Source organism: Mobula birostris, chromosome 9 (assembly GCF_030028105.1).
Source record: "Mobula birostris isolate sMobBir1 chromosome 9, sMobBir1.hap1, whole genome shotgun sequence".
In the NCBI taxonomy this organism is placed as follows: Eukaryota; Metazoa; Chordata; class Chondrichthyes; order Myliobatiformes; family Myliobatidae; genus Mobula; species Mobula birostris.
Window position 1 is genome coordinate 68,514,884 of NC_092378.1, and position 23,661 is coordinate 68,538,544.

General features: G+C 45.2%; 1 protein-coding gene across 4 annotated transcripts in view; it reads left to right on the top strand.

Annotated features, from left to right (window-relative positions):
* nav3 (neuron navigator 3) overlaps positions 1-23,661 on the top strand; it is a 548,130-nt gene that overhangs the window by 308,757 nt on the left and 215,712 nt on the right. For all 4 annotated transcript variants that reach the window (XM_072268225.1, XM_072268222.1, XM_072268223.1 and 1 more), the window contains one exon: positions 1,689-1,808. In XM_072268225.1, the coding sequence (XP_072124326.1) occupies positions 1,689-1,808 (120 nt within the window). The remainder of the gene's footprint in view (positions 1-1,688; positions 1,809-23,661) is intronic.

Consider the following 23,661-nt stretch of genomic DNA (forward strand, 5'->3'; position numbering starts at 1 on the left):
AGTACAGGCCCTTCAGCTCGTGATGATGTGCTGACATTTTACCTTCACAAAGATCAATCCAATCCTTCTCTCCTACATAGCCTCCGTTTTATCATCCATTTTCCCTATGTAGGAGTTTCTCAAATGTCCCTCATGTAGCTGCATCAACCAACACCCCTGGCAGTGCATTCCACACACTCACCACTCTCTGTGTAAAGAACGTACCTCTTAACATCACCCCTATTCTTTCCTCCAATCATGTTAAAATGCCCCCTAGTATTAGCCATTTCCGTCCTTGCTGTCCACTCTATCTACAGTGTATATCTAACCTGCACACCTCTATCAAGTCACCTCCCATCCTCCAGAGAAAAGTTCTAGCTTCCTCAACCTATCCTCATAAGACATGCCCTCTCGACCTAGACCAGTGATCCTGGTAAATCACTGCATCTTTTCTTAAGAGTTCTTGACAGAATCAGAATCACATTTATTATCACTGACTTATGTCGTGATATTCATTGTTTTGCAGCAGCAATACAGTGCAAGATTTAAAAATTTATTACAGGTTACAAAGTAACGCAAAAGCCCAGTAGCGAGGTAGTGTGCTTGAACTCATGGGCTGCGCAGAAATCTCATGGCAGAGGGGAAGAAGCTATTCCTAAAATTTTGATTGTGTGCTTTCAGGCTCCTGTACCTCCTCTCTGATGGTAGTAATGACAAGGGACCATGTTTACATTGCACTCATCCATAGGAGTGGGGAGTATTCATAGTCACGGTCATACTTTATTGATCCCGGGGGAAATTGGTTCACATTACAGTTGCTCCATAAATAATAAATAGTAATAAAACCATAAATAGTTAAATTGTAATATGTAAATTATGTCAGGAAATAAGTCCAGGACCAGCCTATTGGCTCAGGGTGTCTGACCCTCCAAGGGAGGAGTTGTAAAGTTTGACGGCCACAGACAGGAATGACTTCCTATGACGCTCTGTGTTGCATCTCGGTGGAATGAGTCTCTGGCTGAATGTACTCCTGTGCCCACCCAGTACATTATGTAGTGGATGGGAGACATTGACCAAGATGGCATGCAACTTAGACAGCATCCTCTTTTCAGACACCACCGTCAGAGAGTCCAGTTCCATCCCCACAACATCACTGGCCTTACGAATGAGTTTGTTGCTACCCTCAGCCTGCTGCCCCAGCACACAACAGCAAACATGATAGCACTGGCCACCACAGACTCGTAGAACATCCTCAGCATCGTCCGGCAGATGTTAAGGGACCTCAATCTCCTCAGGAAATAGAGACGGCTCTGACCCTTCTTGTAGACAGCCTCAGTGTTCTTTGACCAGTCCAGTTTATTGTCAATTCGAATCCCCAGGTATTTGTAATCCTCCACCATGTCCACCCTGACCCTGTAGATGGAAACAGGGGTCACCGGTACCTTAGCTCTCCTCAGGTCTACCACCAGCTCCTTAGTCTTTTTCACATTAAGCTGCAGATAATTCTGCTCACACCCTGTGACAAAGTTCCCTACCGTAGCCCTGTACTCAGCCTCATCTCCCTTGCTGATGCATCCAACTATGGCAGAGTCATCAGAAAACTTCTGAAGATGACAAGACTCTGTGCAGTAGTTGAAGTCCGAGGTGTAAATGGTGAAGAGAAAGGGAAACAATTCCATTATATGCCTGACTTTTGGGCTCTGTTCCAGGTACATGACCGACGGAGGCCTTAACCTGTACACTCGGAGCATGAACCGGATCCCGGATGTGTCAGCGACACGTGACATCATACAACGAGGTGTGCCTGATGTGACAGGAGATGGTGATAGGTAAGGATAAGACAGCAGTGAACGCGAGCAACACTTGGTTAGAGTGGAATCAAAGGATTTTGATGTTGTTACAGGTCCCTGCGGGGAGACCGCCATGAGAGAAGATCTCATCTCATTAAAGGCCACTCTGATGGCACTTGAAAGAAAAATCAAAGTAAAATTTATATTCTAGGTGTGAATACCATGTACTACCTTGAGATACATTTTTTGCAGGCACTTATAGGAAAATAAAGAAATACAGTAGAATTTATGAAAATCTATACATAGACAAAGCCTGACAAACAACCAATGTGTAAGCAAAGTTGGATTGTGCAAATTAAAAATAATAATAATATTGAGAAAATGTGTTGTAAGGAGTCCGTGAAAATGAGTCTATAGTTTGTGGAATCAGTTCGTTGTTGGGGTGAGTGAAGTTAGTCCCATGCAGATTCAGGAGCCTGACGGTTGCAGGGTAATAACTATTCCTGAACCTGGTGGTATGGGAACAGCAAATGCTCTGTTTTTCAACTTTCCCACTGTGGAGTTTCATGTGCCAGTTTCAAACAATAATAACATCCATTTGTCCAGCTCCTTTAATGTCACAAGCACCATTATCAAATAAAAAAACACTTTGACCCACAGGAGATATTAGGATAGGTAATCAAAAGCATTTTGAAGTGGATGTTAAAGGAAGTAAGGTGGACAGAGGCACAGAGGGGGTTTGTGGGGTGAGGAGATAAGGCCTAGATCGAGTGGATGTGGTGAAGATGTTTCCAGTAGCATGGGAGTCTAGGACCAGAGGGCTCAGCCTTTAAATTGAAGGGTGTCCTTTTAGAACTGGGATGAGGAAGAATTTCTTTAACCAGCGCCTTTACTTCCTGAGAAAACTAAAGAAATTTGGCTTGTCCCCTAAAACCCTCACTAATTGTTATAGATGCACCGTAGAAAGCATTCTTCTGGGGTGCATCACAACCTGGTATGGAAGTTGTCCTATCCAAGACCGAAAGAAGCCGCAGAAGATCGTGAACACGGCACAGCACATCATACAAACCTATCTTCCGTCCTTGGACTCACTTTACACCGCACGCTGTCGGAGCGGTGCTGCCAGGATAATCAAGGACACGACCCACCCAGTCAATACGCTTTTCGTCCCTCTTCCCTCTGGGAGAAGGCTAAGGAGCTTGAAGACTCGTACGGCCAGATTTGGGAACAGCTTCTTTCCAACTGTGATAAGACTGCTGAACGGATCCTGACCCAAATCTGGGCCGTACCCTCCAAATATCCAGACCTGCCTCTCGTTTTTTTTTTGCACTACCTTACTTTCCATTATTCTATTTTCTATTTATGATTTATGATTTAAGTTTTAACGTTTATTAATTTTAAATATTTTTAATATTTAATATTTGTAGTCCAGGGACAATAGACAATAGACAATAAGTGCAGGAGTAGGCCATTCGGCCCTTTGAGCCAGCACCGCCATTCTCTGTGATCATGGCTGATCATCCACAATCAGTATCCAGTTCCTGCCTTATCCCCATAACCTTCGATTCCGCTATCTTTAAGAGCTCTATCCATCTCTTTCTTGAAAGCATCCAGAGACTTGGCCTCCACAGCCTTCTGGGGCAGAGCATTCCATACATCTATCACTCTCTGGGTGAAAAAGTTTTTCCTCAACTCCATTCTAAATGGCCTACCCCTAATTCTTAAACTGTGGCCTCTAGTTCTGGACTCAGTCCTTTCATCTGCAACTTTCCCCTTCTTTCTCTTTCTTTCTCTCTCTCTCTCTCTCTCTTTCTGTCTTTCTTTCTATCTCTTTTTCTCTGTCCATGTATCGCAAGTTCAAGTTTAATCTTCATGTATACAGCTAAATGAATCAGTGTTTGTCTCTGTCTCTATGTCTCCCTTGCACACTCTTGTTTTTCTCTCTTTCTTCCCTCCACCACCCACCCCTCCTTCCCAACTCTCTCAAAATGAGTGAGTCTTGATGATTACGGTGCTGGAGGTTGTACAGGCCTGAGTAAAGTTGTGTTAATGAGCTGTATGTGAGGGGACTGTGGCTGTGAAAACTCCTTTTGATTGTGAAATTTTCTCAGAAATGAGGTCTAAGCAATCCTGTGTGATAGAACCTCTGTGTACATAACATTTTCCAAAGCAACTGAAACAAATCAATTGAGCTTCGTGTTTCATTGTGAGAGGGTATGTGGAGGATGGAAAAGTTGTGGGCACGGCGTAGAGCACCAGGTGGTGGGTCCCTATGATAAGGGCGGGTGTCGGGGCAGGGGTTGAAGAGGACATTGGACTTTGATTTTTTTGAGTCCCCTACTGTTCCCTTGTGTCCACAAAGGATATTTTTTGAGTTTATGTTAACGTGTGTTTGGCACAACTCTGATATCAATGTGCAAAGGTGCAGAGAGCTGAGAAAAACTTTCAGGAAGAACACTGCACTAAAACAGTGCTTTAGTATGTGCGCTTTTGATAAAATTCAGTCACAAGGAGATAAATCAGCAAATGTAAAATAAGACCATAAGATGTAAGAGTAGAAGTAGGCCATCTGGCCCATTGTGTCCACTCTGCCATTCAATGATAGCTAATTTATTATCCCTCTCAACCCCATTCTCCTACATTCTCCCCATAACCTTTGACAACCTTACTAATCAAGAAGCTATCAACCTTTGCTTTAAATATACCCAATGACTTGATCACCACAGCTGTCTGTGACAATGAATTCCAAAGATTCACCACACTCTGACTAAAGAAGTTACTTCGCCTCTGTTCCAAATAGACGTCCCTCTATTCTGAGGCTGTGTCCTCTGATCCTAGTCTCATCTACAATAGGAAACTGGCTCCATATCCCTTCTATCTGACCTTTCAAAATTAGACAAGTTCAAGCTCATTCATGTTTAATTGTCATTTAATCACACATGAATATCCCTACAAAACCAGCAAATAAAACAGCATTACTCCAGGCCCAAGGTGCAAAACACAGTACCAATAGTCATACACAGCCCAAGGCACATACAGCATATAAAAGATAGCTGCAAAATACAGTCACACTAAAAATATATATAGTCCAAGACTCTGAGTCCATGAATGTTGCAGCAATCTGCTTCCGAACGGTTTGTCTTCTGCTGAATGAACAGCACCGACTTCAGCTTGGATGCCACACCACATGGTCCCCAGCACTCCAGTGGAGTGCACTGACGCCAACACCTCTCTCCTGGGTGGATGTAAACAGGTGACACCACGGCTTAAGGCCTAGTCCTCGCTACGACTGAGGCCACGCAGCTCCCCTGCCGTCTGCCTCTGCTGTCTTATGAATTGGACTTGCAGCGTTCCACATTTCCAATGTCCGACAGTATCTTGCGATCACAAGGAAAGTGGCTCAGATGATCATTCGCTGTTCAGCTGCACGCTGCCTTTGCGCACTGACCCTTTTGACGCCTCTCTGAGGCAGGCAGCCGCACAATCTGCACCAAGTCCAGCTCCTTCAGTTTCTGTACCAGCGAGCAAATCACTGATGCAGTAGATCAGCAGTACTTTTAAGTTCTTAATGTCCAGCAGGCTTCAATGAGATCTCCCCTCATTCTTCTAAACTCCAATGAGCCAGGCTCAGAGCCATTAAATGTTAACCCTTCCATTGCTGGGATCATTCTTATGAACCGCCTCTGGACTCTCTCCTATGCCAGCACATCTTTTCTTCGATAAGAGGCCCAAAACTGCTCACAATACTCCCAGTGCGGTCTGACCAATGCCTTATAAAGCCCTAGCTTAATAGATTAGAATAGAATAGAACAGGGTGAGGGGCGGGCAAACTGTGGGTGAGCGAGTAATTATTTAAATTTGGAAAATGGCACAGCGACTCCCATGTTCCCTGCAGTCTGCCGGGCAAATTAAGGGGAACTTGAATAATTTGCTTGCCCATGTTTAAATCCCTCTTGGCACCACAGATGTTGAAGCAGCAGGAAATTATGATAAGCTACTAATCCACCAGTTAATAGATTGAAGAATTTTTATTGCAAAGACATGGCTGTGTCTATGCGTGAGCCAATGGAAGCTATGGAAGTTTATTTCACGCACCAGTGTCAGATTGAAATTGAGCCAGCATTATTAGTTTGTGGAGTAGTAAACATGACAAAAATAGCAGACGTCGAACATGGAGCATTGAACAGTACAATTTCTGAACAAGCCCTTCGACCCACAATGTTCTGCCAAACTAATTAAACTAATGATGCCTACTTAAGATAATCCCTTCTGCTGCATATAGTTCATATCCCTCCATTCTCTGCACATTCACGTGCCTGTCTAAGAGGCTCTTAAATGCCTCTATTGTATTTGCTTCCACCATCGCCCCTGGCTGCGGATTCCAGGCACCCACCACTCTCTGTGTGAAAAAAAACTTGCACTGCACATCCCCTTTGAACCTTCCCCCTCGCAACCACCTAAATGCATGGCGTCTAGTATTAAAAATCTCCACCCTGTGAAAAAGATATCGGTGATCTATACCTCTCATAATTTTATCAGCTTCTGTCAGCCTCTCCTCAGCCTCCGATGCTGCGGAGTATAGCATTCATTTTAGGTCGAGGCTTTGCGTGAAATTTCACAATGGAGATGGGAGATGGTCAGGATAATGCGGAAAGAGGGGAAGTGATGAGATCAGGGGCTGGTAGGTAGACTGAGGAGGGACATGAGGTGACAGATGGACCCAGGGAAGAGAGAGAGTTGGAGACTTTTGGGAAACAGAGAAGGAGAGGAAGTCAGCTGTGGGGGGCGGGGGAGGTGATGGTAATAAGTACAGACACAAAGGGCTACCAGTGCTGGAAATAATCATGTGTAAGTATGAATAATAAGTAAACAATAAGTAATAATAATAAATGGTAAGTAAGGAAGCTGGTAATGGAAACCACTGGGGAAGGTCTAGAGCACGTGGAATTGGATGGAGGAGTGTGGGTGAGGTGGTGGATGGTGGATGGACGGAACCAGGAGGGAGAGGGATGAAAATGGGAGAATTAATTTGGTTAAGTATCAGTACATCTAGTAACAGTATTCCAGTGTGATTATGTTCCAAGGACGTGATTTCAATGTGCTTTAATATAAAGGCTTGGAGTCACAGAGACAGCATAGAAAAAGACCTTTCAGCCCATCATTTCTATGCTAGCCATAAAGTACCCCTCTATACTCGCACATAGCCATGTTTGTCTTAGTGATTCCAAGGTGCAGCATAAATGTTGTGAGAGTTCCTGACCCCACCACCTTCTCACACAGCACATTCCAGAAATAACTGGGAATATTAATATAGCAACAGAGACAGCCCAGATAATGATTAATAATACCCTAGCGGCTTTGGGGACATTAATATGGGCTGGATGGGAGTATTATAATGACCATAGTAGTATCTCTGGAGATTATTAGTGTGGTTATTACTTCTGAACATAACTATGCTTACTGGCCTTAGTAGTCTACTGGGTCACCACTGCTGGGCTATTCATACTTAGCACAACCATGGTAAGAATCAGAATAAAGTTGATTATCATGGACATATGTTGTGAAATTTGTTTTGAGGCAGTAGTACAGTGCAATACATAGAAAATTTCAGGAAATTACACTATCAATATGGAAATAATAAATAAATATTTTTGCACACTGTATCTCTGTAACTCCCACTGGTATTTTGTAAGGAGCTTGTATGTTCTCCCCATGACCGTGTGGGTTTCCTCCGAGTGCTTTGATTTCCTCCCACATTCCAAAGGTGTACAGGTTAGTAGGTTATAAACATTAGAGTTTCTGCAGATGCTGGAAATCCAGAGTAACACACACAAAATGCTGGAGGAACTCAGCAGGCCATGAATAAACAGTTGACGTTTTTAGCTGAGACCTTTCTTCAGGATTGGAAAAGAAGGAGGAAGACACAAAAAAAAAGGTGGGGGGCTGTGGAGGAGAAGGAGGATGGCTAGAAGGTGTAGGTGAAGCTAATTGGGTGGGAAAGGTAAAGGGCTGGAGGAAAAGGAAACTGACAGGTGAGGAGTGTGGACTGTTGGAGCAGCAATGAAGGAGGGGCACCAGGGGATGGTGACAGGCAGGTGAGGAGAAGATTTATGAGGCTAGAATGAGTGGAGAATAGAAAAAGAGGAAAAGGGGAGAAATAAATTATCAGAAGGAGAAATCGATATTCATGCCATCAGGCTGGAGGCTACCTATGACAGAATATGAGGTGTTACTTCTCCACCCTGAGAGTGGCCTCATCATGGCAAAAGAGGAGGCCATAGACTGACATATTGGAACAGGAATGGGTATAGGAATCAAAAGAGTTAGCCACCAGGAAATTTCGCTGTTGGCATTTGAAGTGGAGATGCTCGACCACGCGGTCCCCCAATTTACATCAGGTCTCACCAATGCAGAGAAGGCCACATTGAACGCACCAGATACATAGACAACTCCAACAGGTTCGCAGGTGAAGTGTTGCCTCACCTGGAAGGACTGTTTGGGCAATTAGTCACATGGGTGTTATTGAACACTGTGGGATCATTGGGCTGGAAGGTCCTGTTACCATGCTGTATCTCTAAATGAAAATAAAATTAATAAATAAAGATCTCCCCTTATTCTCCTGCACTCCAGGGAAAGAAGTCCTAACCTATTCAACCTTCCACTCGGTGAATATTAATGTAGGCAGCAATTGCAGCACAGGAAATTAATAATATGTGTAATATTAGAAGTCTGGGTGAGTATTAATAACAGCAGTAATATCCAGAGGAGAATTATTTTGATCAACAGTAGCAATGCTGGAGATTATTAAAAGACCCAGCAATTGTAGTTGATTGGCATATGAATTGCATCACCTTGGAGCATATCTATCTAAATGAGGTGCTTAACCATTCCATTGATCAGATATCTTATGAAGTACCTTTTCTCTTCTCGCCTACCTGTCATCGCCCCCTAGTGGCCCCTCCCACCCTCCCTTTCTCCTACGTTTCACTCTCCTCTCCTATCAGATTCTAATATTACACCGCATCTGTAGATGTGAATGTCCCACTATTCAGTACACTTACAAAGACAGGTGTGTAAAAAGGGCCCAAAGGATCATTGGGGGCCTGAGTCACCCCAACCACAGACTGTTCCAACTGCTACCAACCGGGAAACGGCACCGCAACATAAAAGCCAGGACCAACAGGCTCCGGGACAGCTTCTTCCACCAGGCCATCAGACTGAGTAGTTCATGCTGATACAATTGTATTTCTATGTTATATCGACTGTCCTGTTGTGCATACTATGTATTAATTATAAATTATTATAACTTGCACATTGCACATTTAGACAGAGACATAAAGTAAAGATTTTTACTCCTCGTGTATATGAAGGATGTAAGAAATAAAGTCAATTCAATTCCTGCTTCTAACTTTTCCACCTATCACCTCCCAGCTTCTACCTTTATCTTACCCTACCCATCTATTTTCTTCTCACCTGGCTTCACTCATCACCTGTACTCCTCTCCCGTCCCCACCTTCTTGTTCTTGCATTTTCCCCCTTCCTTTCCAGCCATAATGAAGGGTTTCGATCTAATATGTCGGCTCTTTACACCCTTCCATAGATGCTGCCTGACCTGCTGAGTTGCTCCAGCATTTTGTGTGTGTCGCTCTGGATTTCCAGCATCTGTCGAATCTCTTGTGAAGTGTTTTCTGTGTGGACGTAAATACTTTTCCCATGAGCTGTAAGATAGATCAGAGGCACATGCCAAGGTTAATTCTCTGATGCCTTCCTGCATGTGCAGAGATGATCAGGACTTTGCTTGTCAGCGGCTACAAACTGATGATGAAAGAGCGAGCGTTGATCTCATCCGTCTTGTACCGCTCTCTGAGGGCTCCCACTTTGCCGTGCATCATCCGCCTGTCAAGTGTGCTGGCAGCTGCCTGGGCCATGCTGCGTCTTTGTGTCCTTAGGCCTCTGGGTCCCTATCATTCCCCCAAGGGACGGATCGCACCGGCAGCTGTAACCTCGTGGATGAGAGCTAAATGGCAGTATCAGGAAAGGCCATACGGGGCTTGAGTGAGGCACTGGACGTATGCTCAGTGGCCACTTTGTTAGGTACAGGAGGTGTATTTCTGTATGTTCGTGGTCTTCTGCTGCTGTAGCCCATCTACTTCAAGGTTTGATGTGAGAGATGCTCTTCTGCATGCCACTGTTGTAACGTGTGGTTATTTGAGTTACTGTCTCTTTCCCATCAGCTTGAACCAGTCTGGCCATTCTCCTCTGACCCCTCATTATCAAGGTGTTTTCACCCACAGCACTGCCACTCACCAGTGTATCTATTTACTTTTTTTCACCATTCGCTGTAAACTCTAGAGATGGTTATGTGTGAAAATCCCAGGAGATCAGCAGTTTCCGAGATACTCACACCACCCCATCTGGCACCGAAAATCATTGCACTTGGATCACATTTCTTCCCCATTCTGATATTTGGTATGAACAACAACTGAAGCTCTTGACCATGTCTGCATGCTTTTATGCACTGAATTGCTGCCATACAGTTGGCTGATTGGATATTTGCACCAACGAGTAGGTGTACAGGTGTACCTAATAAAGTGGCCACTGAGTGTGTCTGCAGAGATGGTTTAGCTGGCGAAATGCAATCTTTCTTCTTCACTTGTTTTCCAACTTAGAAATGAGGAGAAGCCAATAAAATCACCCCCCCCCCAAGCTGTATCTCCAGTTACTCACTTCCAGGGGGAGGGCTACCCAGTGCCACATCTGGTAGAGCCACTGCCTCACTGTGCAAGGGGACCCGGGTTCAATCCTGAACTCGGGTACTGTTTCTGTACGGAGCTGCCATGTTCTCCTGGTGACTGGTGCTCCATTTTCCTCCTACCTCCATGAAGACAAGTGTGAGGTGTTGCTCTTTGGGAGGGCACACCAGGGTAGGACTTACACAGAGAATGATAAGGCATCGAGCAGTGTAGTAGAACAGAAGGATCTGGGAATACAGATCCATAATTCCTTGAAAGTGGCATCACAGGTAGATATGGTTGTAAAGGCCTTCATAATTCGAAGTGCTGAGTACAGGGATGGGATATTATGTTGAAGTTGTGGAAGACGTTGGTGAGGCCATATTTGTAATATTGTGTGCAGTTTGGTCGCACATCTACAGGAAAGGAAATTGAAAAAGAGTACAGAGAAAATTTACAAAGATGTTGCTAGGACCTGAAGACCTGAGTTATAGGGAAAGTCTGAATAACTTAGGGCTTTATTCCCTGGAGCGTAGGAGAATGAGAGGAGATTTGACAGAGGTATACAAAATGATTAGGTATAGATAGGCTAGATCCAAGCAAGTTTTTTCCTCTGAAATAGGTAAGTCTAGAACTAGAGGTCATAGGTTAAGGGTGAAAGGTGTAGTATTTACAGGGAACCTGAGAGGGCTACATCTTCACTCAGAAGATAATCTGAGTATGGAATGAGCTGCCAGTGGAAGTGGTGGATGTGGGTTCAATTTCAACATTAAAGAAAAAATTGGATGTTCATGATGGCCGAGGAGGTGGTGGGGATGGAGGGCTATGGTCCATGGAACTAGGCAGAATAACAGTTCGGCATGGACTAGATGAGCCAAAGGGCCTGTTTCTGTGCTGTAGTGCTCCATGACTCTATAACCTCGGGTGCTGTTTCTGTGTGGAGTTTGCATGTTTCCCCCGAACACTTCAGTTTCCTCCCATGTCTCAAAGAAGCCCGTTAATTGGTAGGTTAACTGGCCGCTAGAAGTTGCTCCTAATGCATTGGTGAGTAGTAGACTCTGGAGAGCAGTGATGAGAATGTTGGAAAATAAAATTGTGCAAGCAGGTCAGCAGGGACTCGATGGGTCAAATGTCCTGTTTCCATGCTGTGTGTCTGTATGATTCTTTGATGTTCTGATGCCTTCGTCCAATAATAATCCAAGAATCACAGCGTGTTAGCTCCACTTTATCTCTGGTGAGAGCGTCGGGAGGGTAATGGGGAGTGAGGAGAGTTTTTCCCGTCAAAGTCAAGTTTATTGTCATGTGCACAATTACTCGTATGTACAGGTGCAGTGATAAACTTATAGCTGTGTCACAGGCACTTAAAGTCAGATAGGCCACAGTTGCAATAATAAAACATCAATTATACACAATTTTTACCAGAAAGAAGACAACATGAACAAATTAAACTGGCCTTAGTGTGGCTATACTGAGGTAACGAGTAGGGTTTTGCAGGTTGGTTCAGGAACCAAATGGTTGAAGGGAGGTAGCTGTTCTTGAAGCTGGTGATGTGGGACTTCAGGCTTCTGTACCTCCTGGCCTCTGGTGGCTGTGAGAAGGTGGCTCCTGGAGATAATACTGATGGTGGGGTTGGATGAGCATAAATCACCCCCGGCTTTCATGTGAAATATGCTTTGGTTGATGTTAAGTAGGTAATTCTTTGTACCCTTACCAGGTAAAATCGGTTATTTTTATTTATTCCTTGGAAATGGACACGATGCTCAACTGGTGGACATTTTGTCTTGATTCCAGGAAGTCTGGATCCTTCTTTCAAAAGTCGTTTTGGGAATTTAAATTCTAATGATTAAGTAAATTCTGGATTTCTGACGGTGAACATGAGATTACCAGCTTGTTGCAAATATCTCCCTGATTCAGAGGACAAACCTTGTTCTCAGCAAAACAAAGATGCTGGAGGAGCACAGCAGGTCAGGCAGCATCTATGGAGGGGAATAAACAGTTGCATTTCGTGCTGAGACCCTTCACCAGGACTGGAAAGGAAGGGGGCAGAAGGTGAGGGGAGGAGTACAAGGTGGCAGGTGACCGGTGTGATCTGGTGAGGGGGAAGGTCGGTGGGTGGGAGAGGGGGAGATGAAGTATTAAGCCAGGATGTGATAAATGCTTCTGTGCCCTTCCTGTTCAGTTCTTCCCAGTCTACTGGTACAAATTGGAGAGATCTGTCAAAGAACCAGCCCAGGCATGAAGGGCTGAATGCCCTTCTGCTGCACCATGTCCCCTGTTCAAGTGGATGCTCTCCTTACCTGTGTCTTCTGTTCCTTCTGCTTTCAAAGTAGCTTCTGTCCTCCCATTCATTATTGAGACTGAAAAACCCCTCACATGACAGGTTAATAGTTGTGGCTTAATAAATCACAAAGTAATTTCCCACAAAAGAAGTTAATTCATGACTCTTACATTAATGAGAGTCCTTGTCAACTCAAATCTTGTAATAATATGATGGAAATCAAAACGGCTTGCACAGAGAATTTTCTCATGTATATTTAACCTGCTGAAATGGTGTGGATAAGGTTGTTCATAATATTCAGATTCAGGCATAATACCATTCATGTAGTTGCTCTCCTTACATGAGTAATTAGACGTGTGTCAGAGCTGGTATTATCTGAGTAGGAAGGTTTTGTTTTTTCATCAAACATCAAACCATACAGCACAGCACAGGCCTTTTGGCCTCCAATATCATGCCGACCTTTTAGCTTACTCCAAGGTCAATCTAACCCTTCCCTCCCACATAACCCTCTGTTTTCCTTTCATCCATGTGCCCATCTAAGAGTCCTTTAAATGTCCCTAATGTATCTGCCTCTACCATCACCCCTGCCATGGCTTTTCACCCACCTAACACTCTCTCAGTGTGAAAAAGCTATCTCTGACACCCCCTATACGTTCCTCAAATCACCTTAAAGTTATGTTCTCTAGTATTAGCCATTTCGTTCCTGGGAAAAAATATCTGACTGTCCACTCTATCAATGCTTCTCATCATCTTGTACACCTTATCAAGTCACTTCTCATCTTTCTTCATTCCAAAGAGAAAAGCCCTAGCTATTTCAACCTATCCTCATAAGACTTGCACTCTAATCCAGGCAACATCCATCTATAAATTTGCTGACGATACAACCAGTGTTGGTAGAATCTCAGATGGTGACGAGAGGGCGTACAGGAGCGAGATATGCCAACTAGTGGAGTGGTGCCACAGCAACAACCTGGCACTCAACGTCAGTAAGACGAAAGAGCTGATTGTGGACTTCAGGAAGAGTAAGACAAAGGAACATATATAAATCCTTATAGAGGGATCAGAAGTGAAGAGTGAGCAGTTTCAAGTTCCTGGGTGTCAAGATCTCTGAGGACCTAACCTGATCCCAACATATCGATGCAGTTATAAAGAAGGCAAGACAGCGGCTATACTTCATTAGGAGTTTGAAGAGATTTGGTATGTCAACAAATACACTCAAAAACCTCTATAGATGTACAGTAGAGAGCATTCTGACAGGCTGTATCACTGTCTGGTATGGGGTGGGGGGGCTACTTCACAGGACCGAAAGAGGCTGCAGAGGGTTGTAAATTTAGTCGGCTCCATCTTGGGTACTAGCCTACAAAGTACCCAGGACATCTTCAAGGAGTGGTGTCTCAGAACGGCAGCATCCATTATTAAGGACCTCCAGCACCCAGGGCATGCCCTTTTCTCACTGTTACCATCAGGTAGGAGGTACAGAAGCCTGAAGGCACTCACTCAGCGATCCAGGAACAGCTTCTTCCCCTCCACCATCTGATTCCTAAATGGACATTGAACCCATAACTCACTTTTTTAGTATATATTCTGTTTTTTTGCATGATTTTTAATCTATTCAATATATGTATATTGTAATTTATTTTTTCTTCTATATTATGTATTGCATTGAACTGCTGCTGCTAAGTTAACAAAAAAAGCTGATTCTGACATACTAGTAAACCTCCTCTGCACCTGCTCTACATCTTCCACTTCTTCACTGTCCCATAAACAGTGGTTAATGTAACACAACACCAGTAGCCCGGGTTCAATTCTGCCGCTGTCTATAAGGAGTTTGTATATTTTCCCTGTGACCGCGTGGGTTTCCTCTTGGTGCCCTGGTTTCCTCCCGCATTCCTAAGCCATACGCATTAGTATGTTAACCGGCCACGTGGATATAATCCGGTGGTGCAAGCTCGTTTGGCCATAAGGACCTGTTACCGTGCTGTACCTCGCCATCAAGAACATCCCCTCTTCTCATTATTGTCACCAGGGAGGAGCTACAGGAGCTTGAAGACCCAAACTCGGCAGCTTCTTCCCCTCCAGCCATCAGTTTCCTGAGCAGTCCATGAACAGCGACTCTTTGGTTCTTCTTTTGAATCATTTACTTCTGTAATTGATAGTAAATTGTACCGTACTGTTGCTGAAAAACAAAAAGTTTCACTTCCTATACGTCACCGATGATCAGCCTGCTTTTGACTCTAATTCCCTTGCCCCCTGCTCCTTGTTGGTGTCCCTAGACATTTCTCAGAGCCCAATGCTGTTTCAGCTTGACAGCAGGGAAGCAGAGCTGAAAGGCGTGGCATCTGGACCAGTCTGCCACGGGCAGCTCTCATTTTGTAGGGTTTCGGGAGAGATTACAATCTTGCCCACTGGCAGGAGATTCAAGGTAATGATTCTGCTTTCTACCCAAGTGTTTGAACTCAGACAATATGAATCAAAATCTGATTTATTATCACTGACGAATGCTGTGAAATCTGCTGTTTTGTGGCAGCAGTACGGTGTAAAGCATGAAATATACTCCAGAGTGCAAATTAACACAGAATTGGAAAAGGCCGCAGAGTGTTGTGAGTTCAGCTCACTCCATCATGAGGACAAGCCTCATACCATCAAGGGCATCTTCAAAAGGCGATGCCCCAAAAAGGTGGCATCTATAATCTAGGATCCCATTCACTCAGGACATGCCCTCTTCTTATCGCTACCATCGGGGTGTAGGCACAGGAGCCTGAGGACACACTCAAAGTTTTAGGAACAGCTTCTTCCCCTCCAGCATCAGATTTCTGAATAGACAATGAACGACGTTGCACTACTTGTTTAGTTTTTTAAAATACCCTGTATATATTTCTTATTGTAATTTATAGTTTTTTATGTATTGCACTGTACTGCTGCTGCAGAACAACAAACTTCACAACATATGTTAGTGGTATTAAACCTGATTCTGATTCTGAGGTAAGTTCAGTGTCCATTTTTAAATCTGATGGCGGAGGGGAAGAAGCTGTTCCTGAAATGTTGAGTGTGTGTCTTCAGGCTCCTGTACCTCCCTCTGATGAGAAGAGGGCAGGCCCTGGGTAGTGGGGGTCCTTAATGATGGATGCTGCTTATTTGAGGCATCGCCTCATCGTCAGCTAACCGTTGGGTGGTGGTGAAGTCTGCATTATTCATTCTGCTTTCAGCAACCTGACCTGGGATTCTCCCTGATCGTCCCCTGTGCCCTTCCCTCTCGGTAAAGTGCTGGTGAATCCGCTTGGTTGAGATAATTAGAAGGGACATTACATTGCCTGCTTCGTACATGCATTAATATTTAAATTACATTCCATTTATTATAAATGTTTGTATCAATAATAAGACTATTATACATAGGAGTAGAATTAGGCCATTTGGCCCATTGAATCTGCTCTGCTATTTCATCATGGTTGGTTTATTATTCCTCTTGACCCTCTTCTCCTCCCTTCTCCCCTTAACCTTTGACACCCTTACCAATTACGAACCTAGAGTAACACATACAAAATGCTGAAGGAACTCAGCGAGTCAGGCCGCATCTATGGAAAGGAATAAAACAGTCGATGTTTCGGGCTGAGACCCTTCATCAGGACTGGGAACGAAGGGGGGAAGAAGCCAGAATAAGAAGGTGAGGGAAGGGAAAAGAGCAAAAGCTCAAAGGTGATAGGTGAAGCCAGGCGGGTGGGGGAGGGGGGGTGAAGGAAGAAGCTGGGAGGTGATAGGTGGAAAAGGCAAAGGGCCGAAGAAGAAGGCATCTGATAGGACAGGAGAGTGGACCATGGGAGAGAGTGAAGGAGGAGGGCACCATAAGGCGGTGATAAGAAGGTGAGAAGAAAGAAGGGAGCCAGAGTATGGAATGGATGAAGAGGTAAGGAAGGGGCAAAAATTACTGTAAGTTAGAAAAATCAGTGCTCATGCCGTTAGGATGGAGACTACCCTGACAGAATACGCGGTGTTCCTTCTCCAACCTGAGAGTGACCACACTGACAAAGGAACTGAGAAAAGGGAACGGCATTTTTGCAAGTGACAGGGTGGGAAGAGGTATAGTTAAGATAGCTGTGAGCGGTATGGGAAGACAGTTTGACCCCAGAGATGGAGACAAGAGAGATCAAGAAAGTCATAGCCATAGTCATAGTCATACTTTATTGATCCCGGGGGAAATTGGTTTTCGTTACAGTTGCACCATAAATAATAAATAGTAATAGAACCATAAGTAGTTAAATAGTAATATGTAAATTATACCAGGAAATTATGAAATAAGTCCAGGACCAGCCTATTGGCTCAGGGTGTCTGACCCTCCAAGGGAGGAGTTGTAAAGTTTGATGGCCACAGGCAGGAATGACTTCCTATGACGCTCTGTGCTGCATCTCTGTGGAGTGAGTGTCTGGCTGAATGTACTCCTGTGCCCACCCAGTACATTATGTAGTGGATGGGAGACATTGACCAAGATGGCATGCAACTTAGACAGCATCCTCTTTTCAGACACCACTGTGAGAGAGTCCAGTTCCATCCCCACAACATCACTGGCCTTATGAATGAGTTTGTTGATTCTGTTGGTGTCTGCTACCCTCAGCCTGCTGCCCCAGCACACAACAGCAAACATGATAGCACTGGCCACCACAGACTCGTAGAACATCCTTTGCATCGTCCGGCAGATGTTAAAGGACCTCAGTCTCCTCGGGAAATAGAGACGGCTCTGACCCTTCTAGTAGACAGCCTCAATGTTCTTTGACCAGTCCAGTTCATTGTCAATTCGTATCCCCAGGTATTTGTAATCCTCCACCATGTCCACACTGACCCCCTGGATGGAAACTGGGGTCACCGTGTACCTTAGCTCTCCTCAGGTCTACCACCAGCTCCTTAGTCTTTTTCACATTGAGCTGCAGATAATTCTGCTCACACCATGTGACAAAGTTTCTTACCGTAGCCCTGTACTCAGCCTCATCTCCCTTTCTGATGCATCCAACTATGGCAGAGTCATCCGAAAACTTCTGAAGATGACAAGACTCTGTGCAGTAGTTGAAGTCCGAGGTGTAAATGGTGAAGAGAAAGGGAGACAAGACAGTCCCCTGTGGAGCCCCAATGCTGCTGATCACTCTGTCGGACACACAGTGTTGCAAGCACATGTACTGTGGTCTGCCAGTCAGGTAATCAAGAACCCATGATACCAGGGAAGCATCCACCTGCATCGTTGTCAGCTTCTCCCCCAGCAGAGCAGGGCGGATGGTGTTGAACGCACTGGAGAAGTCAAAAAGCATGACCCTCACAGTGCTCGCTGGCTTGTCCAGGTGGGCATAGACACGGTTCAGTAGGTAGACGATGGCATCCTCAACTCCTAGTCGGGGCTGGTAGGCGAACTGGAGGGGATCTAAGTGTGGCCTGACCATAGGCCGGAGCAGCTCCAGAACAAGTCTCTCCAGGGTCTTCATGATGTGGGAGGTCAATGCCACCAGTCTGTAGTCATTGAGGCTGCTGGGGCGCGGCGTCTTCGGCGCAGGGACGAGGCAGGATGTCTTCCACAGTACAGGAACGGTAAAGGAGAGGGAGATGACAGAAGTGGTCCATGAAGCAGCACCAATGCAGTCATCAGTGTGGCGCAGGAAGAGTTGGAGAGTGTTACCCATGAAGACTTGGAACATGGGTTGTTCCACGTAACCAGAAAGAAGGCAGGCATAGCTGAGGCCCATGCGGGTGCCCATGGATACACCTTGGGATGGGAGAAAGTGGGAGGAACTGAAAGTGAAATTGTTGAGTGTAAGGACCAGTTCCGTCAGACGGAGAAGTGCAGTGGTGGAGGGGAACTATGGTGGGATCCCTAATGGTATTACTGGCCCTTTTTCAGCAGTGTGATGTGTATATATGCTCTTATTGGGGGTTAGGCTGGTGCTGGCGATGCGTTGAGCAGTTTTGGTTATGCATTGTGGAGTCTTCCTATCTACCACAGTGCAGTGTCTGTACCGGGCAGTGATGCGGCCTGTCAGGATGCTCTCTGCTACGCATCTGTAGAATGACGTGAGTATGGACGTGCGAAGTCCAGCTCTCTTCAGCCTCCTCAGAAAGGAGAGGCATTGGTGAGTTTCCTTGACTGTGTAGGATGTGTGTCACATGGCACTCCTAGGAGAATGAAACCGACTTTGGGGCAAGCCTCTTGGATTCAGCTGGATAAAACCAGCGGTCTGGCCCACTCAGGGTAGTAGCTGGAAAAATCTACCCCTTGCCCTAGGGCAAAAGGGGTGAGAAATACACATGAGAGGACACAGATGACTTAACCTGCAAATGAAGGGGAAGCTATTGTGAAGGGAGAAATACCGTGTGTCTGATGCTCTTGGTGGGGACTCCTCTACATCAGTGAGATCTGATGTAAACTTGAGGACCTTTTTACTGAGCACCATCGCTCCATCTGCTGCAACTTCCCATTTTCATTCCGACATGTTGGTCCGTGGCCTCCTCTATCCGTCACAAGGAGTTCATACTCCGGATGGAGAAACTACACCTAATATTCCGTCTGAGTAGCTTCCAATCTGATGGCATGAATTTTGATTTCCCCAACTTCCAGTGATTCCCTCCTCCCCTTCTCCCTTTTTTTATTCCCTCTTACCTCTCCTTTTCTCCTCACCTGTCCGTCTCCTGCCTCTGATGCACCTCCTCTTTCCCTTCCTTTTAATTCTTCCACCTACCCCCCTCCCAGCATCTAACCTCATCCCCCCTCCTTTCCGTCCCCCTCCCATCTACCTTTCCCCTCAACTGGTCTCACCGATCAGCTGCCAGCTTGTAATCCTTCACTCCCCACCACCCTCCCCTTCTTCTTGTTCTGACTTCTGCCCCCTCCCTTCCCAATCCTGATGAAGGATCTTGGCCTGCAACTTTGAGAGTTTATTCCCCTCCATGAATGCAGCCTGACCTGCTAAGTTCCTCCAGCATTTTGTCTGTATTACTCGAGAAACATTGTGATGCCGTACTCTATCTCCCCCTCTCCAGCTCACACAGGCTTGTTCTATTTATTACACAAAACCTCTCTCCTTTTTTGTGTCTTGCACATTGTTCCTGTTAAAAAAGCCTGATCTATATAAATCAGTAAATATCAATATCCATGTAGTTATCCAGCTCCAAATATTTCAACATCCCTGTATCTATATCTTTTTGCAATTTACCTGCAGATGTCTATGCATATAGTCGTACACACACACACTAATGATGATGGATTGAAAGCAAGCTGTGCAAAGTGGCGTGTCCCTCTGCCCGGTGAGATTTTAATTGCGAGGGGGTTTCGGTGAAGCTCTCAGCTGTTGCCAGATACTTTCCTGATTGGCTTTCTCCGACGTGCTCCTGGTCCCCAGCTGAGAGACCTCACGGGCAGACGAGCAGGAGAAACTCACTGCTGTCTCCGAACACGGAGCATCTTTGAGGTCCTCCCATTTGCACTGCGAAGGCTGGAATTTTAACATTTGCTTCCGGACTTTGGAAGATGTTTAGGAGTGACGTGGCGTTTATCCGGGGATAACTTTAGCTTTCTCCCTGAGACGGAACCGCTGCTGCTTAGAAAATGGGCGAGGGAGTGAACATGTTGGGTAAGCTCGGCTCATGTTATCGTAAGGAGGGAGGTTATTGTCTTCAAGTCACCTGGATAATGAAGGGCTCTAATTTATTCGAAAATGTTGCGAATGAGCCAAACCTTTTGCAATGTGTCTTTTATAAACCCCCGTGCTTTCCTTTGTGCCTTTGTCTTTGACGTGTTAGGAACATGACAGTTGAGCTTGCTGTTTCATGTCATTCTGTGGGCAGTGCGTTTAAATGCCAACTCCGAAACCACTGCCAAATGTCTTGATGAAGGGTCTCTTTGTAATCTGTGTGGCTGCTTGAATGGAGAACAGCTAATCCAAATGTTTTATCCAAGCTTTTAGATTTAATCTACCTTGTACTTAAATACAGGATGAAACTTCCTTTATGCAGGATGTTCATTGTGTGCAATACCTGAGACTAACTGGGTCTACTCCAGGAACACAAGCCGGGTCAGTATGGGCATACAGACCCCTTCACCCACATACCCTTATCCAACTTCCACAATAGTAACCCCTTAATTTAACAACAATCATCTACAGTAAAGCTTTAAAAGCAGAGAATAGGGGCAGCAGTTTACTCTGTAATAAAAAAAAGGCAAATCTCAAGCCCTCCTCTGACAGAAATCTGTGTTCACTCTTTTGTTCAATGCATATTTGGGTTAATGGTGATCGGATCGCCAGTATTTCGGTTGACGTGGAGTGTAGTGCAGTAGGTATTGTAGGACCATCACACTGGAACAGTGTGAGGTGGTCACCAATGAACTGGGGAGAGTCGCCTGTGCCCAAAAGAGGCGTGGAAGAGCAGCAGGACATCTGTAAGGAAGGAATGGCTGAGGGATGTGAGGAACGAGGGTGTAAATGTGGGATGTGAGGAAGGAGTAACTGAGGGACATGAGGAAGGAGAGATTGAGGGATGTGAGGAAGGAGAGTTTGAGAGATGTGAGGAAGAAGTGATTGAGAAATGTGAGGAAGAAGTGATTGAAGGATATGTGGAAGGAGTGAATGATTGAGTGACATGAGAAAGGAGTGATTGAGGGATGTGAGGAAGGAAAGAATGATTTTGGGACATGAGGAAGGAGTGATTGGAGAAGTGATGAAGGCAGGAGTGAAGGGTCTGACTGAGGAAGGAGTGTTTTGGGGATGTGAGGAAGAAAGGAGTGATTGAGGGATGTGAGGAAGGAAGGAATGAGAAACGTGAGGAAGGAGTGATTTTAGGATATGAGGAAGGAGTGATTGAAGTATGTGAGGAAGGAAGGAGTGATTGAAGGATGTGAGGACGTAGTGATTGAGGGATATGAGGAAGGAGTGGTTGAGGTATGCGAGGAATGAGAGAGTGAGGAATGTGAAGAAAGAGTGATGGGAATGTGAGGAAGGAATGAGTGAGGGATGTGAGGAAAGAGTGATTTTTGGATGTGAGGAAGGAAAGAGTGAGAAAGTGAGGAAGGAGTGATTGAGGGATGTGAGGAAGGAGTAATGGGGATGTGAAGAAAGAGGGAGTGAAGGATGTGAGGAAAGAGTGATCGAGGGGCATTAGTAAAGATGAAGCAATTGAGGGGTGTAGAGACTGGAGTAGGAGGGGCTGTGATGAAAGGAGATGAAAGCAACAGGAAGAATTTTTCAGGCTGGACATGACTGGCCGAATGTGCCAGTTCTATTTTGTACACCGTTTCTAACAATTTGTGGATATTCAGCCCAGGAGAACCACTTAGCCTGGTTGTGATTGTGGTTTACTACTTGGGAGAGAAGGAATGTTGATGATGTGTCAGCATCTTCCCATCCAGTGATTTTAATAACACCCACTGCCTGGCTAATGAGGGCGCTCACCAGGTACCAATAGACCGGTTTCCTGATTAGCGTTGGGACTGTGCTCTGGAACCGGCTGAGAAAGCAGATTCAAGAGGAACGTTCAAAATGGAATGGGGGAAAATGGAGTTTGTAGAGAACAGGAATAGGCTCTTTGGCCCGTCACATCTGTGCTGATCTTTTTTGCCCTCTGCAATCAACCCGTTTGCCTGCATTAGGACTTTATCCGACTATACCTTGCCTTTTTAAGTGTCCGTCCTAGAAATAGTGATTGTACCTGAGGCTGCCACTTCCTCCTACACCACATTCTAGATATCAACCACCCTCTGCATGAAAAACCTACCCCTTAGATCCATTTAAAAGCTCCATCTCTTACCCTGAACCTGTGCCCTTTTGGTTTCAATAATCCAACCAGAGGAGAAAGGTTTTTACTATGTATTCTATCAATACCTCTTATAATCATACATATTTCATCTTATCCTCCGTCTCTCATGAATTACTTAGAGATCCAGCACAGTAACAGGTCCTTCCAGCTCAATGAGCTCGCGCCGCCCGATTACACCCACGTGACCCATTAACTTGCTAACCCGTACCTCTTTGGAATGTGGAAGGAAACCAGAGCACCCAGAGCAATCAGAATCAGGTTTAGTATCAAATGAATATGTCGTGAAATTTGTTGCCTTGTCCCGCAACGCATTGCAGTACATCATAATAAAAGCTATAGATCACCATAAGAGGCGTACATAAAACAAGAAAACTAAAGGCAGCGTGGTAGCGTAGTGGTTAGCACCAGTGACTTGGGTTCAATTCCCGTCACTGACCGTAAGGAGTTTGTACTTTCTCCCCGTGACTGCATGCGCGTGCTCCGCTTTCCTCCCGCAGACCAGAGACGTGCCGGTTGGCAGGTTGATTGCTCACTGTAAATTGTCCTGTGATTAGTCTAGGGTTGAATCAGTGGTTGCTGGGTAGCACGGCTCGAAGGGCCAGAAGGGCCTATTCGACGCCGCATCTCAATAAGTAAATAGATAGAATAAATAGTGCAAAATGAGAGGGGAAAGTAGTGAGGTAGTGCTCACGGGTTCATTGCCCATTCAGAAATCTGATGGTAGAGGGAAAGAAGCTGTTCTTGAAATGTTGAGTGTGTGTCTTCAGACTCCTGTACTTCCTCCTTGATGGTAGCAATGAGAAGGGTGAGTGTCCTGGGTGATGGGGGTCCTTAATGATGGACGCCCTCTTTTTGAGGCATCTCCTTTTGAAGGTGCCTGGATGCTGGCGAGGCCAGTGCCCATCATGGAGCTGGCTGAGTCTACAACACTCTGCAGCGTTTTCTGATCTGGTGTTATGCCTCCCCGCCCCAATACCAAACAGTGATTCAACCAGTTGGAATGCTCTCCGCTACATCTGTAAAATCTTGCAAGTGTCTTTGGTGACATACCAATTCTCTTCAAACTCCTAATAGCTGTTGTTGCGTCTTCTTTATAATTGCA